General features: G+C 40.2%; 1 protein-coding gene across 1 annotated transcript in view; it reads right to left on the bottom strand.

Annotated features, from left to right (window-relative positions):
- Smp_170100 (hypothetical protein) overlaps positions 1-19889 on the bottom strand; it is a 43397-nt gene that overhangs the window by 8320 nt on the left and 15188 nt on the right. Inside the window, exons 8-13 of the mRNA XM_018789210.1 lie at positions 8803-9099; positions 8518-8759; positions 4710-4806; positions 2679-2801; positions 1890-2073; positions 738-1146 (exon numbers count right to left, since the gene is read on the bottom strand). Coding sequence (XP_018654676.1) covers positions 738-1146; positions 1890-2073; positions 2679-2801; positions 4710-4806; positions 8518-8759; positions 8803-9099 — 1352 coding nt within the window. The remainder of the gene's footprint in view (positions 1-737; positions 1147-1889; positions 2074-2678; positions 2802-4709; positions 4807-8517; positions 8760-8802; positions 9100-19889) is intronic.

Here is a 19889-nt window from a genome sequence, read left to right as displayed (position 1 = left end):
GAAATATATACCGCAAATAGCAAGCACAAAAAGAAGACACAAACTCTAAAACCATAGTTATAAATGATTATCAAAAGCCAAAAGTAGTGTCAAAGATGTCAAATTAGTTAATGAGCCTGTGAACCTTCATAGATTGATGTGGCTGAGGCATATACTATGTATGCCCACACATAAACCACGTCTATGTGCAATGTTGGGTGGAGTAAGGGTAGACTGGAAAAACGCTACCGGTGCTCAAACAAAACACCCTATGAAGCATATTGGTAGATGGATACATAACTATGATCAATGGTTGGGGACTTTAGGAAAGACGAATCAGAATCGGTCACAATAACACATACATTTGTCGTTTATCTTACTCTAAATCTTCTATGTATACCATTTTATTCTGTCTTCTCAATCCATATTCTCAATGTTGGATCGTTCTCATGGTCATTGCTACCATATTATTTTGATTCGTTTGCTACTCAACTTGTTGATTTCATTTCATCATCTTGATATGGTATGGCAACTTGGGATAATGCATATTTATGCCGAGCTATATGTTGATTATGACTAACTGACTGGCAAAAGCAATGGAATTTTTGGTCAAAAGTCGAAACATTGTTGGGAACCTCGTGATGATATGACTAATTCATAACCGAACCAGCAAGTCTTATGAGCCATTAACTTGATTCACTAGTTTCATTCGTATCACCATTTAGATAAAAACGCATAAAAACGATTTTTAAAACTACCTTTTCACCACGACTGGTGGAGTTGATTTTCTTGAATCTTCTTGCCAATTCGATCTACCTAGTCTGGAATACTCCCACATTCTGAAAGGACGACATAAACCGTGATAAGTGGATGAATGAATTTCAATCATTTCGTTTGAGTGAAATGATTTCACTATTTCCCAATTATTAGGTGCAGATTCGTGACGGATAAATATACCCTGGCAGTCAACAGTATGTGAAAAGTCACTCTCCAGAGATGAATTAACATGGTCAGAAATAGGAGGCACTTTTATTTTCAAACCATTTGATGGAGAATCCGTAATTTCTGAAGCAATTCGTAGTTCATAAATTGTAGGCGATCCGAGCTGGCGACTAATCAGACCATCAGATACCGGAGTAGAGAGAATAGTATATGTTGATCCGATCTCTGAAATAGGAAAGCGTACATAAGTAGGACGTTCTATTATATTTCTCCCAAACTAATAAAATCTAAACAGCACAAAATAAGTGTCTCCAATATCGCGTTTGATATTTATTTAAAGACGAAATGCATAGCATCGGTTAGATATATTTTTGGTAGAAAATGATTTTCGGAAGTGTGGTACTCTTAGGGGTCCACTAATTTGCCTATTATGTGTGGTTTTCTGCCTGCCTAATAGCTCGAGAAGTATATCATGTTTAGAAATACTTTTTCCTTACCACTTTGCTAACTAGTTATAGCTTAACCTTCTCCCAATTTACAAATGTGAAGCTTAACACTAATTTTGTAGACAAATGGATGACTGGAAAAAAAATGCTAGTGTTCAGTTAAAAAATATCACTAGGAGAATCTTTTGTGGCTTTTAATGGCTTGTTAAGTAAAATTTAGTCTCTTATCTCAGCTGAAAGGTAACTATTACTAAACTTTGACTTGACGAACCTAGAATGCAGTTTCTCAGCAATATTGAAGGCAACGATTCTCTCAAAATAACATTATCCTCTATCTTCACGCATTATAGACTATTAACAATTAACGAGCAGTGTATTAATTTGAATTATTCAGCTGAAATTACCATAACTGAATAGTAGCAATTCATGTCATGAAGTTTATGCTAATAAATAACCAAACATAATCATATTCCTATATCCCAACAATTCTTCCAAGAAAAAACTATTAAGCTCTTTACTCACTCCATTTCAAAGTAATAGTCATAAGCGGATGACCAGATTTTAAATCTAGAAGATCTAGACCTGATGGATGTATCACAGCAATTGCATTTGGGGTACGCAGAGAATTTTCTACAAGATATTCTGAGTGTTTCTTTGCATATACAAGGCGAATTTCACAACTGCCCACACCATACCAACGAACAGGCTACAAGTGATAAATAAGGAAGTGAGGCTAGTTAAACACTCAACATAAAATATATTATGCACATCCTACGTTTAATAATAAATATACTACATTAGAGACAAGGATCGTTTAATGAGGAGGCTGATAAATCAAAGAAGTTGCTTGAGTCACCAGCAAGTGCATGAAACAATTAGCGACCAATATTGCTCACCTAAGTGAACCTCTATCCATACAACATGCAACATCTATCCCGCGAAACCTACACGAAGGAATCACCCATATGGCCTCACCTCAAAATGGCAAAAGATTGAACACAACCAGGTTGACTAGTTCAGGAGGGAAATCACAGTGGTAAAACTCAGGAAATGGAATATTATACTGTCTGAAAAGGCACTATAAGGGACAAAGTCATTCATTTCCACTGGCGAACTTGTCGTAACTTCTTTATAAAAATACTGATACTTGGTTTAATGAGTCTTTGAAACGTAAACACAATATTTAAAGATCTGGGCTTTTCTGAGCAAACCGATAACAAGATTCTCTTATTAAAAACTGATAAACAATATTCATAGCAAATAAAATCGAATAACAAGCTTTAGTAATAGAATTATAGTAATAAAACTTACGAAAATATGAGAAAGACTTTCAGTAAATTCAGTCCACGGGGATTCATCAATATGTGTACTAAACAGATATTGTTTCGAAATGCGTATTTTCCAGTTCTTCAAAACTAAATCACTTTCATAGGCCTAAGTTGAGAAAAGACATGTATTATACAGTAATGTAATTCACTTACATCAAAATCACCTCTTCAATCGATAATTCAAAGGGAAGAACAATATGACGTAGAGTTAATTGATGCACCGTAGATTTAAACGCTTTTATTGATTAGTACTCATTCTAAGTAACATTCAGTCTATGTTCTAATAATTCAAGATATTCATTCATAACTAATGGACTATGATTATACAAATATACTCTGCAAGAGAATAATTTCACGCTGGCTTCCAGGAGGACTAGACACTATTTAGGCTTTTACACTAAGAACTGAACAGCATAGCTCAATTCTATGCAGCGACGACGCAGATACTAAGATTCCTTGACGGTCAAATGGATTACAATTCAAGATCTATTCTACTTGCTCTAGATTATACACTCAAACGCCATAAGTGTGGTTAAACAGTGGAGAAAGTCAGGAACAGACTGAATACACAGAAGCAAAATAAACGAGTGGAGAGTTAGAGCTGATGGTTGCAAACATGTGCAAGACAGAAACGACGGCAGAAAAAGGAATACGAAACAAAGATACAATCCGACGAAAAAATAAGTAGGGAGATATGGTCGACCCGAACGACCAGGTGAGAACAAATAAGGCAAGCTAATCACTGAAATTCAAGAACAGAGGAATAGGTGGGTAGAACAATTTCAAGAACTCATGAATAGACTAGATTCACTGAACCCACCAGATTTCGGAGCGGCACACACAGACCTCCAATAGATGTCACTACACCAACGGTCGGAGAATTCAGAATGGACATCAGACAAATCAAGAGTGGGAAAGTAGTGGGACCTGACAATATACTACCTGGAACACTGAAATCAAACATAGAGTCAACTGCAAACATGCTCCACATTCTATTCAGGAAGATTTGGGCGGTGGAACAAGTGTCACTGACAGACTGGAAAGAAGAATACCTCGTCAAGATATCAGAGGAAGGAGATCGGAGTAAATGTGAGAACTACGGAGGAATTACACTACTATCAGTACCACGAAAAGTTTTCAACAGAGTATTGCTGAACCCGATGAAAGACGCAGTAGACACCCAACTTCGAGATTAACAGACCGGATTCCATAAGAAAAACAATCGTGCACAGACCAAATCGTAACACTATGGATCATCTTTGAACAACCAATTGAGTGGAACTCGTCACTATACATCAACTCCCTTGACTATGAGAATGCATTTGGCAGTGTGGATAGAAGAAGATTATGTGGTCTTCTTCAACACTACAATGTGTTTGAGAAAATCGTCACCATCAATCGGGATTCATACGATGGACTACCCTGAAAAATCGTGCATGGAGGACAGCTGACAGGCGCATTCCAGGTGGCGATCGGAGTCAGTCAATGCTGCTTACTCTCACCCTTTCTCTTTCTTCTAGTGGTCAATTGGATTATGTAAACCTCCACATCTGATGAGGAAGTATGGAATACAATGGACAACTTGCATGCAACTAGGCCATTTTGACTTCGTAGATGACCTGGTCCTGGTAACAGGCGTAAGTATCTAAAGTCATTGATTCCGTTAATTTTGGAACGTCCTAACAGGCATAATTCCTATCAAAAATTCAACTCAATAAACAAAACCTACATCAGTAGTTTCATCAGTAAAAAATCTAAAGGATCAGTAGTCAAAAGGCGATTTAGTATACACTTTTACTGTGAAATATTTTGGGTCTCACAATCCCCTATACTGACAGCGATTTTTTTGTTAGCCGCGTAAATAAGTTAGTCTACTCTAAATCATAAAGCTATGCGCTACGCGGTGGAAGTAGGCTTAAAAAATATTTACACACGTCTAATAATGACACATGATCTGAAAAGGGAACACCGACCAGTTTAGTTACATAACACTTTATGATCAGACTTATCTTACTTTTCTCGAATCTTCGAAATCACCAACCAGATGATGCCAAAGTATTTTCCCATCTTCCAATGAAAGGGATATGGTAGAGTAATGTGATACGCTAATACTGGGAAGGTGAAGGAACGATTGCATAAAATGAAATATTGCTAAAATTACGGCCTTTATAAAATTCTTTGCTCTGAATAATGCAGACTACTAAGGATGAATGAATGAATATTCAGATACATTGTTAGAACCCGATGAAAAGAAGTAATAAAAACATAAGTACACTTAAGTAGACAAGTAAGCATTTTTTTATATTAGCACGTTATATTCGTCATTTTTAAATTAATGGACTCATTAAGACACTTCTTCCGTAAATCACAGAAAAAACTTTGGTGGTTTGTTATTCGTTTACTGTTGACTGGTATTTATACAATGGTTATGCACTCTGCGACATGGGACTGCAAGGTGCTTTTGAAAGAACAGGAAGAACTGTGAGCTTTCGTGTTCATTGGAAGTTCCTGAATAATTGTCGTACTTGGTTATCCATATCGGCTGTGGACGATATGAACCAGGATATGATTGGAGTGCGATCATTCCAACACCTGCCCCCAAATGCCCTGGTACGGCCGAGAATGGGGAAAGTCCGCTCTCCCTCTCCAAATGCTCTCACATGGCCACGCGAATATATAGCCTCTGCCAGGGAAGTCCTACTCACTGCCTTCTCGCATCACGGGTGTTGTTCACGAAAGTGAGAGGACGAAAAGCGAATGTCCACCGGGTTGGTGGACACGGAAAGTCCACCTAGGGGAGTTGGAAAAGCCTGATTCCAAACCAATGGTGCACATGGGCTCTAGTATCCTGAAGGAACAAATGGCGTATGAACCAATTGTTGGTCACCGGCTACCATGGTACTGCATCTCCTTACGTGGAAGAGTTAGGGGCGGCAAAACCAAAACATGGCATCAGAGCTTGAAGTCACTGACTTCTAGTCTGAGCCATGTTGGTAGATGCAGACTACCTGGTTGGGGTCCGAGTGACTATCGTAACCAATGGTTGGAGACTCTAGGTGACATGGCTCAGAATCGATCACAATAGCGTAGGTGTATACACTCTTTATCTTCCCTTAAACCTTGAGATTAAAATTGCTTCATAACTTTTTTTCCTTCCTATACTATATCCTTATATACAATCTTTCTTTATGTACTACCACCATTAAATTAACTACTATGAATTTGGTGTTCATCTTGTTGTGCTAACGAGATATGGCAACTTGGACCGACGCATATATGTGCCTGGTCCTACGTTGTAACTGACTGACTGACTGACTGATCTCCTCACGATGCTCCACTGCCTAGTGGGTTAGACCTTTAGGTCAAAGGCTCCGGGTGTGGTCCCCTAGGAAAACCACCTGCTTTGGTTTGGGCACCCGGGCAGTATCACAGCCCTCACACAGAAGTGTGGCGCATATGTATCCGCTGCCCTTTGTACCAATATGTATGTGATTAAATAAATAAATAAAATTCCAACACCTAGCCATCGACCTTATAACACTTCTACGAACTTGATTTACGTACTTTAATATGGTCAAAAAATTATAATTCATTAGTATAAATAAATGTACAACACATATTTGAACAGTTAAAGAATATATTATAACGATGAGGTTTTTACAAATACAAGATTTTGTGAGGGTACTTTGTGCTCTTGAACAAGGTATAAAAACATTAATCTGAGTCTATTATTACTAATCTCTGTAAATGATCCCCCCACAAAACTTTTTTAATTCAACTGGTAGACGGTAGGTTAGCCTAATTTGAAGAGATAACCAAAGACTATATAAGTTTTCTAACCTAGTACTGATGATTATCATTGAACAAAAACATGCAACTCTTAACAGTAGGCAGCTAAATATAGTATAGGACAGAAATCGTTCAAAAGAATTTAAAAGTAAGACCTCAAGTTCGAACAGTCCTAATGTTGATTTACAGAGAATTCAACTACATTATCCCATCTTGACATCAACCGTAGTATACAAGTTTTATAAATTTGGGAATCCTAGTACAGCAGCACTTAAATATAAAGCAAAATGATATATATAGGTGAGCATTGCAGAGTAAACCCAGGATCAATAAGACTCAGTAGACTGTAATGACGTAAATTACCAAGGAATACAGATTCAAAACGGGAGACTCGATAGTCACCTTAAAACCCTAATCAAGCAAAGCTATGGATGATCATTGTACGAAACTCAAGGGATAGATTTCAACTGAACATCGATGCTAAGTGCTGCAAAGCCATAGGACAATTAGGATCCCCTCAAGTCGGCATATAGCAGATATTTAGATCTGAAAGCAAAAAATCCTTAAATTGCTTTGCGACACCAAACAACTTCTATCCTCTAAACTCTTTCATTTGACACAGTATACGTACAGTCACAAAACAGGATTCATAAGACAGGAAATAACGGTGCTGAGACCAAACTAGAAGAAAATAACAACTATGAATTAGTTCAGCGGGGTCAAACTAACCAAGTGCTTTGACTACAGTAGCGAGTTAATGCCATAAATAGCAGTGGATTGGCGACTGAAGCACTCAACTCTTAAAATTTGAGTTCCACCTCTACAACAGTAATATCACTTTCCAGTACATATGTGTGACTTGAAGCTCAGTACATAAACCTGAAGCTTATAGTTTAGTATACTACTGTATGTGCAGCAGTTCGCTCTGTTCTAATTTATGGCTATGAAACATGGTCATTAAGAGTAGACGATACTTGTAAGTTACTAGTATTTGACCACAGATACTTGAGAAATATTGCTCGCATCTGCTGGGATTACCACGCAAGTAATAGTGAGGTTAGACACAGGGTATTAGGGAATGATGGTAAATCAGTTGATGAAGTTGCAAATCTTCAGCGACTGAGATGGTTGGGCCACGTGTTACGTATTCCTGGACACCGATTACCACGACTCACTATGCTGACTAGTATTGGCGATGGTAGGAAGAGAGTTAGGGGCGGCAAAACCAAAACATGGCATCAGAGCTTGAAGTCACTAACTTCTAGTCTGAGCCGTGTTGGTAGATGCAGACTACTCGGTTGGGGTCCGCGCGACTATCGTAACCAATTTTTGAAGACTGGGTGACATGGCTCAGAATCGATCACAATGGCGCAGGCGTATACACTCTTTGTCTTCCCTTAAACTACGAGATTAAAATTGCCTCATATCTTACTTCCTGTACTATATCCTTATATACAACCTTTCTTTTATATATTATCACCATTAAATTAACTACTATGAATTCGGTGTTCATCTTGTTGTGCTAATGAGATATGGCAACTTGGACCGGTGTATATATGTGCCTGGTCTTACGTTGTCGCTGACTGAGTTAGTTAGTTACTACAGATAAACAATTGACATGATGCCCTACAACCAGGTGTGGATGAAGTCTTGAATATTCAGTTAGAGTTTGATAGATCCTAACTTTACTACCCTAAGTAACACTAACACCTTCTCCAGGGGTTCCGAAAACTAGATTCTTTCCCTAATAATGCAGTCCTGATTGTGAGTAACATAACCATGTTTATACAATCGATGAATCCACAAGGAACTTTTGTCGCAGTTGGACAATAACTACCCAGATACCATTACTGTTTAGAACGTCAAAACCCAAGAACTTTGAACATCCTATTTTGTTTCGCAATGATGCACTCAAACGATCATTTTGTAAATTTCTGGACAGTTCAGTAGAATTAAAAAAAGGGGGAAATTCCGGCCATTCGGTGATACCTACCATTTCTCACATGAACACATAGTTAACCTATCAAACTTACTTGTTTGTCGGGAAACCGACAAAGATCACCCCACAAACTCTAGGATAAACCAAACCACATGTTAAATCAAATGATAAGGAGATAGGGACTGATTTGAAGTTTACATCAACCTCATCCAGTAAAACTTGGTATAAAGCTCTCCTCCATATTTCATTGAGCTGATTACCATACACAGCAATTTCATACAAAACATAAGAGTTCACTTGAGAGCTGATTTTGCGACATTCTACAACCACATAAATCTAAACTCAAAAAGTACATAACAAACAACAAACTAAAACCTACCAAACTCTCCTTATAAAAAAGAGATTTCAGCCTGATCGGTTCCCGATTAAAACTGATTGACTGGATTTTTTGAAAATTTAGAAAATTGGTTATTTTACGATAAGGATCCATAACAGAAAGCTCAAGAGACTTTAACATAGGGAGTTGGAAAGCTGCCAAATCGTACAAAGAACTACCATTTGATTTAGGAATAGCAATTGACAAGTATATGCTCCAATTATATGATGAGTAATCGATAATTGTGCTAAACAAACTGTTAGAATTCCCATCCGATTCAATTGGAGCATGTCTATTAGCCTTTAAATGTAAAGCCCAAACTGGTATCAGTGAGAAGCTGTGATGATCCACCACAACAAACGAGATAACATATGCTAAGACTAACATCCAAAGATGTTTTAGTCTCACTGAGCCAAAAAGAAATCTAAGAGACATCACATACCGTAGATTCGAGTCAAGGTCAACACTTAAAAATGTGCAAGAAGTTGAGCGATTCAGGTTTGTTCGAAACATTTCCAATGACTAATGAGTGCTTTGCGTAAAGGATTTTGAACCCTTTTCTCATTCTCTTAGCAGACTAATATCAAATCTCTTATACAGACAGGTTCAGGCCACAAAAATAATATACTACCTTGGGTCAGAGCAAACGAGCTATTTAAAAAGGATAGTGGAATTTTTCCTCGCTGAGTGAACTTTGTTCTTTTGATCGTTTATTGCGTATCAAGACTACCGTTTACGCTTAACTTGAATTTATTTCAATTAAAGTATCCTCAAAGAGTATCGTTTCTGTTTCCAAAGCAGTTTACCATCCGTACTTTTGAGTACTTTGTTTCTACTGTATTTGTTAACACTTTTGATCCGAACAATTTACATTTTTCCACCTTTTCGGTCATAAATCAATTTTGTTTCTGGGTATTATTGCATCTGTTTTCGTTCTGAAAACCTCTGTTTGATTGCTGGACAGTGCATGAGAAGCAATTGCCGACTCCCGAGCTGTTGATACATTGTGGTAAGTGATATACAGTATGACGAGTGAAAAGGATGACACCACGAAGTTCGCGTGAATTGAACACCCGTAGCTTTCAAAAGGCTTAGTTAAAATGGTTGCGTGTGGTTTTGTCAGCAATGCTGCTCGGAAGCAAACAGCTCGCTAATCGGGGTCATTTCAATGCTAAATGCTGCCTATAAGTGTATTAGCAAACGAGATCAGGACACATAGGACAGTACTCCCTCTGTCGAAACACAAATTGATGTGAAGCCGCCCCGAATAAGCTCGGTAGCAGCTGAATCACACCGATCAAAGGAGGAAAGACCGACTTCAAAGAGGCCTGTTCTAAATAAAAACTCGAGAAAGGAAGTTTCCTCTATCCACCGTCCTTTAAATAGTATCTGGCAGGAAACGCCTCAAAATCCTAATAGCAATGCTAGATCTGTTTCTAGTAGGAAAAACAACCTGACTGTCCAAGTCGTCGATAGTCTTCCGAGATCCCACAATGTGTATGGCAATATAGTCAAGGTCAATAAGCGAATAATTAACAAGATCAAAATATGACTCATAACATTATAGGTGAATTGGCTTGTCCAGAAACTAGAATAAACTATGTAGGTGTAATATAGTACACGACGTTACACTACTCCCCACAGGTCAGTTATCTTTTATAGAATCAAGGACATTGAAAGCTCAGAGCCGAAAACTCGTTTTGAGCATGATATTGGGTTGACAAAACAGCCACTGAATCAGCATATACCTCAGGATATCTCCGGAGTCACCTTGCCAAAGGTGTAAGGACTAGGTAGCCAAATGAACTCGAAACAGAATCAAACCAGTCTGCTTAATGTATTATTTAAACCTCCTAATGAACGGAACTTAATATTACAGAATAAACATAGACTAAAGGGGTCAAGGGTTTTAGTACATAAAGACTTGCCGCTCGCACACCATGTTAAAAGACGAAGAGCCGGAAAGAACTAAAACTTAGGTTAGATGCTGGCGAAAAGGACGTACACGTTGTAAACTTTCATCCATGATGCTTTGACAGAGAATGATGCCGAAGCCACTATGGGTGCAGCCCGAAGCCATTTAAATAGGCTTCCAATCTGTCACACAAATTTCCGAAGCTTGCTCAAAAATGCGGTCATAACTAGGTGTACAGATTGACTCTACGAAGCCAGATATAATCGCAGTGACAGAAACTTGGCTGACTTAACCTATAGATAGTATGGAACTTGCTTTTGGAGGTTTTACGTTGGTAAGAGTTGACAGAATCCAGAAGTGTAGGGGAGGGGAAGTAGCTCTATTTGTTAGGAATACTATCCTACTTACCATTATTGACAGTGTATCCCATGAGAATGTGACGTGTGAATTAGTTAATTGCTGCTTGAGACGTAAGGGACAAGAGCTGCTAATTGGTTTGGTCTACCTCAGTCCAAGCTGTGAAGTAAATGAGGTATTGCTAGAGAGTCTCAATACTTGGTCATGAGATGGTCGATGTCTAATCCTAGGAGACTTTATTACACCCATGGTAGGCTGGAGTAATCTGAGAACTGAATTGTCAGAAAATTTCCTGGAGCAGGAACTAGTTGATGCGGTTATCACATGTGCCCTAAAACAACATGTGAGAGAAGAGACTAGATACAACCGGGACTCTGAATCATCCTCAATAGAACTTATGCTGACCCATTGTGAGGATGACGTTACGAACCTCGATTTTATGCCAACCCTAGGTAAAAATGATCATCCAGCTCTAATCTTTGACTTCCATATGGTTGTCAAAAATGAGTACGCGTCAGTTCAGCCTATACCTAACAACTGGAAAGCAAATATACATGATATTATACGTTCAGCATCGTCAGTAGATTAGACAATAGAGCCAGAGTCCCCAACTGAAACAGCTTGAGATGTATTTCGAAATTTGTACTTAAAGTTTACTGCACCCCACACCACTCGGACTATACCAAGGGGGCCGAGAAACTCTCCACCATGGTTCAGTAGGGTGTTCCGCACCCTTCTCCGTAAGAGGAGAAAAATTTGAGAAAGATTCAGGTTACTGGGGACTGATGCGACAAAAGCATAATACCGAGAAACTCGATATACTTGTGCCTCGACCCTCCGTGAGTCTAAAAAAAAGGAGTTGTTAGGAAATCTATAGAATGCCTTGAACGCTTGTATTCGTACATAAACCAAAGGACTAAAAGAAGAGGAAATACTCCACCATTATGGGGAGACAGCAACCCTTCAACATTAGTGGAGGACAACTACGGTAAGGCTTAAGTATTCTCAAACCACTTTAGCCATGTTTACACCCTTCCCATCAGTTCATACAAATCTCTCACACACATAAACTGAACAATATGATCATTAAAAAACTCGATGTCTTTGGTCTGCTAAATAAACTCGATATAAGTAAGTCCACAGGACCCGATGAACTGGGTCCGAATTTACTAAAGGAACTAGTTAACTTCGTTGCGAACCCCTTAAGTACATGTTTTTATCTATCCGTAACCCAGGGGCGATTACTAAAACATTGGAAGAACACCATAGTACGTCCTGTCTTCAAAAAACGTACGAAACATAAACCTGAGAACTATCGACTCGTTAGCCTAACCAGCATGGTTGTTAAAATTTTAGGAGAGATTATTCGGAAGGAACTGTCTTGATGGAAACCGGGTCCTTTCGGAGTAGCAGTATGGCGTAAGAATAGGTTATTCCTGTCTCACTAACTTATTAGTGGCTCTTGAAAGCTGGTGCTCTCCTAAAGATCAAAAGTTACATACAGACGTGACTTAGGAGTCATCTTTAGCCAATACCTGAAAACTATTGGACACTGCCGTGCAATGGCTGCCAAAAGTTTTAGAACTCTACGGTCAATACGTAGGGCCTTTAGTCATGAAGACGCTAAAACCTTTTTGATTATGTATATAGTGTTCGCGCGTCCTAAACTTGTGTATTGAGTAAAAAGCGGCTAGCCCCCGCTTAGAAAAGACAACGAGCATCTGAAAAAGATTCAGAGAACAGCATCTAAGCTGATTCCCGGAATAGCGAAGTTCCCGTATGATGTTCGACTGACTAAACAAAACCTATCCCCATTGTCATACCGAAGAACTAGAGTTGACTTGATTACAGTTTTTAAATTAATTAGTGATAAATTTGCACTTTTCTTGTCTTCCGAAACAGGGAGTTTCCGAGGGCAATGCAAAAACGTTTACAAGTCCGTAACAAATCACATGTCAGCTGACTATCGACGTTCCCATCGAATCATCAACGAGTGGAGTTCATTACCTCAACACTTAATCGCATCACCATCCGTCGACTCTTTAATAAGAAAGTTGGATCAAGTGAGAGACCATCATTGTCTGGCCATCAAGCCTCCTGTCCTTTCCAAACCGAGACTTCTGTTTGCGTGTGTCAATATAGTTTTGTGCCAGGCCTATACCAATGATTGACATACAAACATCTGAAACAACGGAAATCCAGTGAATGGGTTTGCGTAAGCACATGTTAGGTTAAAAATATCGCCTACCGTACGGGGCCACTTCGAAGGTGAAGACCGGTTCATGCAGACGGTTGTTAGATTTTGAGGGAAGAACGCTTACTTCTGAGTCAGTATCAAAGAGATGGTGAACTTTCGTCATCACATGGGCGATGTTCAACAGACAGCTGTGTCCGCCGGCTACAGTTGCTGTTCACGTGTGACGGCCGGGAAGTTTCTGGTAGAGTTCTTTGTGTCGGAGTGTTTGAAGATCGGGAATCTGGGGAGTTTCATACAATGTCCAGAGAACGTACCATACTTATCGCGGTACCAACACCAGTCAGGATTATCTGCCCTCCGTGGTCTGGAGACAGATTCTGGTGATCTCAATAATCTAGTCAGTTTATGCAACCTGTCCTTCTACAGAGTTGTTTTGAAATGAGACAATGACTGTCTGCACACACCGCCAAAGCTTAGACAGGAAGAGCTGTCTGATTAGGCCCTCATCAAAGGTTCGTTGAGCAACAAGTTCTTACATACGCAGCAACATTTGTGTTACTGAGCCATATTACAGCTCGATGTGGAGAAGGCTGTCCAACCATTGTCAGTCGGTTAGTGTTTCACGTCAAATAGTAACCTTTTTTAAAGTTTCGTAAGGTACTGAAACATCACTAATAAACATACTAGCTGTGACGTATCTGTTAAAATCACTCGAGAGTGCCTTCACTACTTTAAGGAGTTGTGTACGTGTGTCTGTCATACCATGCTCATCCTGCGTACCAGAACCAGGCTTCTATATTATCGGGCCAGAATGACATTAGGTGAAAGGTAGGAGGCGAAAGAGTCCTAACCTTAAATAACTTAGGTTTCTATTCCGTCATAATGAAGATAAGTATAGCAATGGGCAAGGGAAATGCATCAGAAAATATGGAAACAATACCACTATGTGTGAAACAAAATGATGATATATGATGCTCCTACAGCGAACAGCCTCACACGTTATTGTTTGGTATACCATATCACGTCGGTCTGATCACTAAAAACGTCACAAGTATTCAGAGTTTGCCAACGCCTTTACACGCAACATCTTTGTAACCAAATTATACCAAGCCACTCAAATCAAACGTCAAAAATAAAGGATTCCGGAGATATATTTGGAAAGATATCGATATGTCGGGAACCGTTTAGTCTAAGCTGGCCGAAAATTCCGGAGTGTGTGTAGCACAGAGTACCCACTCGTGATCTGGTGAAGATGTGTGACTGAGCTTCTTCATCTGGATGTTTCCTGTAGGACTAGTGAGGTCAACATCACTGTCGAGGAGTTACAGAAGTATTTATGTATGAGATTTATTTACTGTTACAGTCTTACCTTAGCACTCAAATTATCACCTTATTCTTATTCAAACTGTAACTAACGAACGTCCCACCTGACAATGTGATAGCTTCTGGTATTGAAAAGATCTACTGTTCTGAGACATACAAACTAACTCGAGTTAAGAAAATACGAATCCATAAGGACCCACTAAATTGACCAAAATTAGTGCAGCCAAGAAGCGAAACTACCACCCATTAAACATTATCAACTGTCAGGATCTCTACCGAAACAACAAGAATCGAGAGCGAAGAAATCAACTGGTTTGTAAAAGCTTGTGATAAAGAAATCATTTGGTTTACACTAGCTTGACATATCAACATTGAACATTGGATTGGCAACTAATCGTGGCAATATATTTTCGCTTGACGCTACTCGTCTGGTATGTTAAGTATGTGACGTAGTACCCACTATTAGAATCTAATTTCGCTTTCCCTTCTGCTGAAAGTCAAACATATGAATGTATGTAGTATTTAGCTGCGACAATATTACTTAAAGTGGATTAGTATATTCAAGTAGCAATACTGCAGTTAAGTTTTCATAAATCCGTTCAACTTGGATTGGTTTTCGAAAGACCAAAAGTGCATTTTTACAAATCAGTTTAGTCAAGTAGTTAACGGCTTTGTAAGGTGGGTTGCAAACAAAATAGAATGGATTTGCTTATAGATAATACGCATACAAATTTGTACTAAACCTTTCTGACCATAATAACAAACTGATTTTCCCAGAAATTTAGACTGTTTTGTACACTGAGCTCGTAGTTTTTTCCTATACTCGCATTTGGGGGCCGACCTCATGAATAAAGAGGAGATTTGAATCCTTATTATGCTCGCAAATTTATCACCACACCTTGCGTTATAAATATAATCAAAGGTTTCCGACAGGTAGTCTCAGCCCGATAAGAAAATCCCTGAACATGATCTAAATCTTAGTGTCGAAGTTTTGGCAATGTTTTCTCTCATTAGTCCTAAATGAAAGAAGCATTTGGCAGCATTACTGGATCACCTTTCACTACACAAAAAACCCATATGGGTTCACTTCTTAACCTGCAGTAATAAAATGGAGATAAGTTCTGATGCTTCAGCCCCTTATCGCTTCTGAGACCAGTGTTTGGAGCCTCACTACAAATACTGTCTGATGTTCATCGTATTTTTTTCGAGATATGTTCTCGAGTTTTCTAAAGCCTCACGAATGACCATAAGACTCATAAGGCTTTAACAGCTGCTACTTTGAAGTTAATTGTGACTGGTTTAATAGCATGTTATGATCTTTTGGTTCCTGTAATAGTTAACCTTGTAAATTTTCTTGGTACGGCCGAGTGTGGAGAATCATGACCACGTGCATACAACCACCGCCAGGAAAGTCCTGCTCACTGCCTTCTCGCGGCATGGGTGTTGTTTACAAAATTGGGTGGACGGAAAGCGAATATCCGGCGTCTTAATCGGGTCGGTGGAAGATCCGCTCCGGGGAGTTGTAAAACCCTGATTCCAAAATAGTGGTGCACATAGGCTCCAGTATCCTGATTTATATACGTATTTATTTGAACACATAAATATTGGTACAAGGGGGCACAAGATATAAATGCGATACACAAAACAATGAGAATGAGAAGAGAAAAAGAGGGTAAGATGCACAGATACGTACAACCAAAAGAACTCTTTCAGTTAAGGAAGTTATAACCACTCTTTATGAAGAAAGTAAAAGAAAGTTACAACAGGATCGCCACTGGCTTCTATTCTGAGCCATATCTGATAACGTCTTTAACCACTGTGTTGCACTATATCTCGGACCCCAGCCAGGGAGTCGGGAAGGACCAACAGAAGCCAGTTCTATACACATTTGTTTTATACCACGATACCATGTCAAAAACTGACCACCTCTCCGGTTTTTCCAACCAGTCCCAGCGTTGGCAAATAATGCACGATGTAGAATTCTCTGGGACAACATTCGTAGAACATGTCCAAGCCATTGAAGTCGATGTTTCAAGATAGTGGCACAAATTGAATTATCGTCGCTGTGCCCAAACACACGATGCCAAATCTCCACATTACTAACATGGTGTTGCCACTAGATGTCAGAAATCCTTCGGAGGCAACGATGATCAAACACAGAGAGTCGTCTAACATCCTGAACTCGGAGAGAACAGATTTCACAAGCGTAGAACGAAACTTTCACCGACGCGTTATGGATCCGACCTTTTACAGCTAGACTAACCTTACGAAGGCGCCAAAGATGATCCATATTGGCATAAGCCGCTCTGGCTTTCACTATACGTGAATCAATCTCATCACTCACGTTACTACCAGCACTTATGCAGCTATCCAGATACACGAACTTCTCGACCACTTCAATCTGCTCACCACCCAGGGTAATCACAGGATTAGAATCCTGCCGATCTTGTAGAAGTACTTTGCACTTCGAAGGTGAAAAGCAGATACCATACCTACGGGTACTAATTACCAACTGGTTAGTTCCGGATTGCATGACTTATGTATTATCGCACAGTAAGACGATATCATCCATATACTCAGGGTCGAGAAGTCTTTCTTCAGGCAACAAATCCACACCGCCATTACTTATATCTATCAGAGCAAAGTTGAAGGGGAATAGTGAGATTGGGCAACCCATGTCTAATCCCACTGCTTGAATGGAACAATGAAGAAAGGCGTTTGTATGCCCTCACTCTGTCTGAGGTGTTAGTATATAGGGCTCTCAAGATGTTAATAAACTTCTCAGACACACTCTTCTTCAATAGACAATCCCGGAGAACAGTCCTGTCCAACGAATCGAAGGCAGTCCTGTTGTCAAGAAACACTACGATTGTTGGCTTGTGATAAGTATGACAGTGTTCTAACATTTGGCGGAGGGTGAAGATATGATCAATACATCTTTGACCAGAGCGATAACTAGCCTGCTTCTCGCGCGTGAATCTTTCTCCGGTTTTAAACAATCTACGAAGTATGACAGAAGCCAATAGTTTGGACGCAATTGAAAGTAGACCTATCCCCCGATAGTTGTTACAGGGACGACGTGAATCCTTTTTAAAGACAGGGACAACTATCGAGTCATTCCATGACGTTGGAACACCCTCTAGCTTCCAGACCTTTGTAAACAAGGTTGTCATTTCCTTAGCCAGAAAGTCACCATCATCTTTAAAACGAGCCGGAGGTAAGTCATCTGGGCTTGTTGATTTGTAGCGTTTCAAGAGTTGGAGTTCCTTGCCAGCTTCCGCCTCATTCGGTGAATCAGTCGTCATCGGCCATGGGGGGCAGAACAGTTGTTTCCGGAGCTACTGCCTTTCAAAAAACTCTGCCCATCTTCCAAGACGTCAATGGATGTTAGTGATTGACATCCCGTCATCCTCACATATTGTTTCACTCACACCAGACTTCTTGCTGTCAGTGGGTCGGATGAGCTGGAAGAGCTTATGGCAGTTACCAGATGCATCTGCTGCTTCCAACTCATCGGCACGCTCCGACTACCAAGCTTTGCCTAATTTCATTGTGTAACAGCCTTCTTTTGTGGTCAAACTCACGGTCACCCGGAGTAGACTGAGGGGCTTCGATGAGTTGTAAGGAGCCTGGAGAAACCCAGTGCATATAAGCGGGACGTTTCGCGAAGCCGCAAGCGGCTTTACTCGCCATTTTCATGGCGTCATGAAGTTGCAACCAATACTCATCTATACTTTTCGGTGGTATGGTAGCTAGCCTAGAAGCTAGCTCGGGTCGATACTTACTTGCAACAGAAGTTGCAAACAATTTGCTGACATCAATCTGTTTATGACGACCAATTCGTTGGCCACTGAAAAGTAAGGTAAGATTGGCTCAGACCAGGGAATGATCAGAGTCCAGATAGGTACTCACAAAGGAGCGGCAGTCTTGTAAGCAACAACGCCAGCGGTAGCTGATCGCGATATGATTAGTCTGACTCCAGGATTGAGATACAGAGGGAGGACGCCAGGTGGCACATCGGCGATGACTGTGCCGAAAGTTAGTGCTAGCCAGAAACAGATTGTAGTCTGTTCACAGTTGCAGTAGGTGGTCCCCGTTATCTGTCCTGCGACCAACAAGTCTCCATCGGCCAGACGATGTCACAGTGTCCCCGGATAAACGCACGTAAAATAAACCTTTTGAAGCAACAGAATGAGAGCGAATTTGCAGTACATCACTAGAGTTTTAAATACGGGTCTCGGATAGATAACAAACGTCGATGTTAAGACTTTCTAAAGACATAACCAGCTCTATCTGTTCGATCTTGATTAGTGTGCGAACGTTGAAGGGAGCCAGTTTGAATTGTGTACGTGGTTTCAGAAAGACTGATTCAGTAGAAGCATTCACTTTCGACCATACAGTGACTGAAGATCGTTTAGATAGAACAGAGTTTTCACCATCGGCCAGCTGCTGCATAAGTTGAAAAATGGGAGTACATGAAGTGAGAATGGAGGAAGATAAGTGACGTAGTATTAAAAAAATAAAGTGTTGTCAAGTGAATGAGAAATGTTTGAATTCTGATTCGAGCAAGCATAGTATTCCATGAAGTAATTGTCATCTCATGAGATTTGCGTGAGGGCTGTGTTGCCCAGACTGAAGCAGGTGGTTTTCTTAGAGGGCCACACGCGGAGCCTTTCACCTGAAGATCTAATCCACAAGCCAGTGGAGCAGCGTAAGGAGATACAGTCCCATGATAGCCGGTGACCAACGTTTGGTCCATACACCATTTGTTCCTCCAAGATACTGGGCCCCAAATACCCTGGTGAGGTCAAGAGTGGGAAGGGGCCACCCTCTATCTCGAAACGCTCTCACACGGCCACGAGTATACAGCCTCTGCCAGGGAAGTCCTACCCACTGCCTTCTCCTGGTGGAGGTGTTGTTTACGAAGTTCAGAGGACGAAAAGCGAATGTCCGGCGCTTTAACCGGGCCGGTGGACAAGGCGAGTCCACCTAGGGGAATCGGAAAACCCTGATTCCAAACCATTGGTGCACATGGGCTCCAGGATCCGGAGGGAACAAATGGCGTATGAACCAATTATTGGTCACTGGTTATAATGGGACTGCATCTCTCTGTTCACCTTAGGATGATGAAATCGGCTCAATTCGTTAACATAATTTCATTTTTTTTACCACAGGATAACTGGTTCAAACTGGGGTCTACATACTTTTTTATCAGCAAAGCAATTATCACTTACTCGCTTACGCTTGTTACCCCTCGTTGAGGAGTATAGGTCACCCACCAGTATACTCCATTCAACT

This window comes from Schistosoma mansoni, chromosome W (genome assembly GCF_000237925.1).
Source record: "Schistosoma mansoni strain Puerto Rico chromosome W, complete genome".
Classification (NCBI taxonomy): Eukaryota; Metazoa; Platyhelminthes; class Trematoda; order Strigeidida; family Schistosomatidae; genus Schistosoma; species Schistosoma mansoni.
The sequence above is the reverse complement of the archived record's forward strand: the minus strand, read 5'-3'. Positions and strand labels throughout refer to the sequence as shown.